This window comes from Arachis ipaensis, chromosome B09 (genome assembly GCF_000816755.2).
Source record: "Arachis ipaensis cultivar K30076 chromosome B09, Araip1.1, whole genome shotgun sequence".
Classification (NCBI taxonomy): domain Eukaryota; kingdom Viridiplantae; phylum Streptophyta; class Magnoliopsida; order Fabales; family Fabaceae; genus Arachis; species Arachis ipaensis.
Window position 1 is genome coordinate 135,788,526 of NC_029793.2, and position 4,726 is coordinate 135,793,251.

A 4,726-nucleotide genomic window follows, 5' to 3' on the forward strand; every position below is an offset into this window, starting at 1 on the left:
AGAATAAGTAAAAAATTAAAAAACTCACTTTAAATAACAATTTAATTGTATTTTTTATTAAAATATAATTAAATTTTTTAAATTATAATAAATTTAATTATAATCAATTTTAGTAATTAAAACAAGATAATTAAATCTATTGAATTAATAAAGAAAAGAATTTAGAAAATTAAATGAACTAATAACAATAACATTTTTAATTTATGTCAAGTGTCAAAAATATAATAAATGACCATTTATTTAATAAACAAAATAAAATATTATTTACAGACATTTTAAACGTCTTTGACCGAGTCTCCCTTCTTCCTGATTGAAATGGGAATTGCTAATTGCGCAAGTCTACGTAGGGGACAACATGGAGGCCACCTAGGATTTCCGAAATCGCAACGTTGATCACGGAAGGAATAGTAATCGGCGGATGCAGTCTCCGCCGTTGATCGTGGTCAGCTAGATGGACGGTTTACAAGTGTCGGTGACCCATTGGTGATCCTCCCTCCACCCTCCCTATTAGTAATTCCTACGGCGGGACCCTTTCAGACCAATATGGCACACATTAGGAGACCCTCTCTCATTAGTAGACTATTTATTACATCATCAACCATTGGAATGAAGATGGTATGGTGAGTGTAAAATATTAACACATAATTAGGTGTTATGAAAGCTTAACGTTTTAAAACACGATTGTGATTTGTGATTAGTACCAGGGGTAAGCAATTAATAATAATAAAGAAAGAAAAGGGCAGTAGTGACTAGTGAGTGATGTATAAAATAGAAGAGCGCACATTAGTGATGGTAAGTGGTAATAATAATAAAGTAAACTAAAAGAATATATAAGAGGAGGTGCATACTGCATAGATAGCATAGATATATGGGGGTGGTGATTTGGCATTTTGTGGTTTTGTTCGGTGCTTGTTGCTGTTGGTTGGTTGTTTGTTGGCTGCCTTTGAGGACTTGAGGAGCGGCGAGTTTTCCCTTTTTCTTTCAGCAGCTAAGGAGTTGTGACAACTTTTGACTAGTGTTTATACATGTAGCACCAGCATAGAAGAGGCTCAACACGCCCACTCTTGTGTTGTTTCTTTTCTTTCTCAAACGTGCTTTCCAATCTTCTCTTTGTAAACATTTCACTAATACTTTGTTGTGTGTGAATCGGAAGAATGGATTCAAGTAATGAGGTTGAAATGCAGGAGCCGAGTATTGAAACCGATAAGCTAAGCTACGAAATATTCTCCATTCTGGAGAGCAAGTTTCTATTCGGCTACGACCAACAGAAGCTCTGGTTCCCCAAGAACATACCTACCTCTATTGATCCCAAACCGGAACTTCTTCAACCGCCAACCGTCGCAACCATTGACGCCGTATCTTCCCTCAAGAACCAGCGTGGCAAGATATGCATCCTCTCCATCGACGGCGGCGGAGCCATGCGCGGGATCCTCGCCGGTAAAGCCCTAGCCTACCTTGAAAATGCTCTCAAGAACAAGTCTGGCGACGCCAACGCCACAATCGCCGATTACTTCGATGTCGCCGCCGGTGCCGGCGTCGGAGGCATCTTCACCGCTATGCTATTCGCCACCAAGGACCACAAACGTCCGATTTTCGCCGCCGAAGACACCTGGAGGCTGCTGGCCGAGCAAGGTCGCCGATTCTACCACCCTAACACCGGAACCAGAACATGCTCCGGCCGCCGAGGATTCTTACGAAGGCTGTTCGGCGGTTCCAGCTCCGGTTCAATCGGTTCGGCGACTTCCGGTCTAGAGAAAACCGTTAAGGAAGCGTTTACGGGCGAGAACGGTCGAAGCTTAACATTGAAGGACACGCTGAAGCCGGTTCTTGTTCCGTGCTATGACTTGTCCAGTACGGCGCCGTTTTTGTTCTCACGTGCTGACGCCTTAGAAACCGACAGCTATGACTTTCGGCTCTGGGAGGTGTGCCGGGCCACTTCGGCTGAACCGGGTCTGTTCGAGCCGCTTCAGATGCGGTCCGTTGATGGCCAGACCAGTTGCTTGGCGGTTGACGGCGGTTTGGCCATGAGCAACCCCACCGGCGCCGCCATCACGCACGTGCTCCACAACAAACAGGAGTTCCCCTTCGTCCGCGGCGTGGAGGACCTCCTCGTGCTGTCCCTCGGCACCGGCCAGCTCCTCGAAGCCCGTTATGACTACGAGGAGGTCAGGAAGTGGAAGCCCAAGGATTGGGCCCGGCCTGTGTCCCGAATCTCTGGCGACGGCTCAGCAGACCTAGTCGACCAAGCTGTTGCCATGGCTTTTGGACAAGGCCGGAGCACAAATTATGTTCGCATTCAGGTAGAATTTTTTAAGTTAATTCCTTTAATTATGAATATTGTTATGTGGCAACTTAATTACAATTATGTTCATGTTGATGTTTGCGTGACACTAGACATGAATGAGAATTTTGTTGGATTGAATTTAAAATGTGGTTGATTGCAAAATAAGAATTTTGTTTTTATTATGTGGTTGGGGGTGGCACACTGGCACGTGAGTGTGTGAGAGGGGGTGGATGAGCATGGGTCAATTTTGTTGTTGTTGGGAGTGTCAATTTAAATAGGAAAGGGAAATTAAACTGCTTACAGGTGAAAGATGTCTCTCAAATTTAAAAAAAAAGTAGTATTATATTTCATAGCCGGAAGGGAATGATGATTTGTGAATTGTGAATGCTTCAGCTTAGGAACACAAACACAGAGGTGATGAGGGTGAGGGTGAGGATGAGGGTGATGTTGATCTCATAATAAATAGAGTCAATTTCTCACCAGCAGGAGGGTGTTGTGGGGTTTCCATTTGGGGGATGATTCTCTTGCCTTGTCTGTAAGTAGCAACTTGATGAGTATGGGATGGATAGCTGGATTTGGACTTGTTAGGAGTGGAAAGAGGATATCTTTACAATAGGGACAATTAATGTTGTGCATTTTGTCCGGTAAGAAAGAGCCTTGCCACCATGCTTGTTCCCCCTTGCCATGTGTTCAGTTTCTGCAACTTGGAAATATGGAGTACATTGCTTTACCCACTGTGTGTAGGAATTAGGATCAAAGGGTAATAATAGCATTTGTTTGTTATTGCTGAGGCACTAAAGCAGCATTGAGTTTCAAAGTTTGTCAGTAGTACTTAAAAGAAAGAGAAAGGGTGAGGGTGGGGGTGGGGGACATTCCTTAATTGCAGCCTTGTGTTAGCATACAACTGTTTAAGTAAACTAATAAAAGCCTATTCTAATTTCGATCATATTCTAATCACCAGAAGAAGTTGTTAGGTTGCTTTTAATTTCATGATTAATGATGGATGTGTGTTTCTCGTCTTATTACATGTCTTTAACTGTTTTTTCTGTGTATTTCATTCATTCATTTGTACTTAAATTCGGGTACTGTATTTAATTTCAAATTGAAAGATTTTCTAATCAATTTAAAAAATTGAGGACAGGCAAACGGGTCTAGGATGGGGCGATGTGGACCCAATGTGGATACAGATTCAAGTCCTGAGAATGTAAAGATGTTGATTGGGATGGCGGAGGAGATGTTGAAGCAGGAGAATGTAGAGTCAGTGCTGTTTGGCGGGAAGCGGATCGGCGAGCAAAGTAATTTCGAGAAACTTGACTGGTTCGCCGGAGAACTCGTCCAGGAGCATCAGAGGAGGAGCTGCAGAATAGCTCCCACTGTTGCTTTCAAGCAAGCTACCCCAAAAGCGACCTAATTCATGGACAAACACTTGCAAGAATCAACATAAAGAAAAATTAATGAAAGAGGGAAAAAAAGGTATGGAGTATCTATTTGTTTTGTTTTGTGTTACCCTCAATCATTTATACACATCCTTTCAAAGAAAGCGTTTTCCGTGGACCCATTGAATGAATTAGCAAGAGGGAAGGCATCTTAATTAAAACAATGATAAACATAAAACCATGGACATTGATTTTATTCAGATGTCTTTGATAAATAAAACATGGCCCCAACTTTGCTTAACTACACGTCTATTCTAAATCCCACTTTTTAATTGGACATGCTTGCTCACTAGCATTTTCATTTAATTAATTGTTTTCTTTTGTGATGAGTAGCATGGTCTAGGTAAATTTAATAGCATAGTTCATGTCTCCTAAATTAAAACTTTAATTTCCTGCAAGAAAGAAAAGTTAGTTATGGTTTTACTACACTTGAATTTTCATTGACTACCATAGCCTTTTTAGCAGGAGTGCTGATATTGTCAGCTCATATAATCTATAGATATAGATGTATGATTAAATGTGTTAGGACTTGGGAAGAAATTGTAGTTGTATGATGTATGGGGAAGAAAGATGAAAGAAATATGTGATGTCGGCCCACCGACACTCATTGTTGGAATGAGGAAAGGACATTCTGGTCAATTCACCTTTTATTTTTGGGGTTAGAGTTTATAGGGTATATTTTGATCATTATAAAAGAATTAAGATCATTGCGGGGTAGCCCCTATAAAAGTGTTTTCCGTAGTCCTGAAAAGTAGTTCATGTAATAATAATGTCTTGAGGTGTGGTAGGTTTTTAAAGATTCGTCCCCTGAAAAAATAAAACAAAAGTTTTGGGGTGGTTGACTGTTATTAAGTTACTATTCATCATTGTTCTACAGTACTCAACTGCTTCTTGAGACCGCATTTATAGGGTTATCTGGTTGAAAATGGTTTATGTTCAGTCTTTGTTTTAAGAACACTTTTTACATAAATAAACTAGAAAACTTTTTTAATGTTCCTAGCTAAAT

At 40.8% G+C, this 4,726-nt stretch overlaps 1 protein-coding gene across 2 annotated transcripts in view; it reads left to right on the forward strand.

Moving 5' to 3' along the window:
- The window catches only part of LOC107618139 (patatin-like protein 6), a 5,248-nt gene continuing 1,138 nt past the window's right edge, over positions 617 to 4,726 (forward strand). The window contains exons 1-2 of one of the 2 annotated variants that reach the window (XM_021110643.1): positions 617 to 2,300; positions 3,426 to 3,756. In XM_021110643.1, coding sequence (XP_020966302.1) covers positions 1,155 to 2,300; positions 3,426 to 3,695 — 1,416 coding nt within the window. In that variant the 5' untranslated portion in view covers positions 617 to 1,154 and the 3' untranslated portion in view covers positions 3,696 to 3,756. Of the gene's footprint in view, positions 2,301 to 3,425; positions 3,758 to 4,726 lie in introns of both variants that reach the window. The other variant, XM_016320094.2, reaches the window with a different exon arrangement.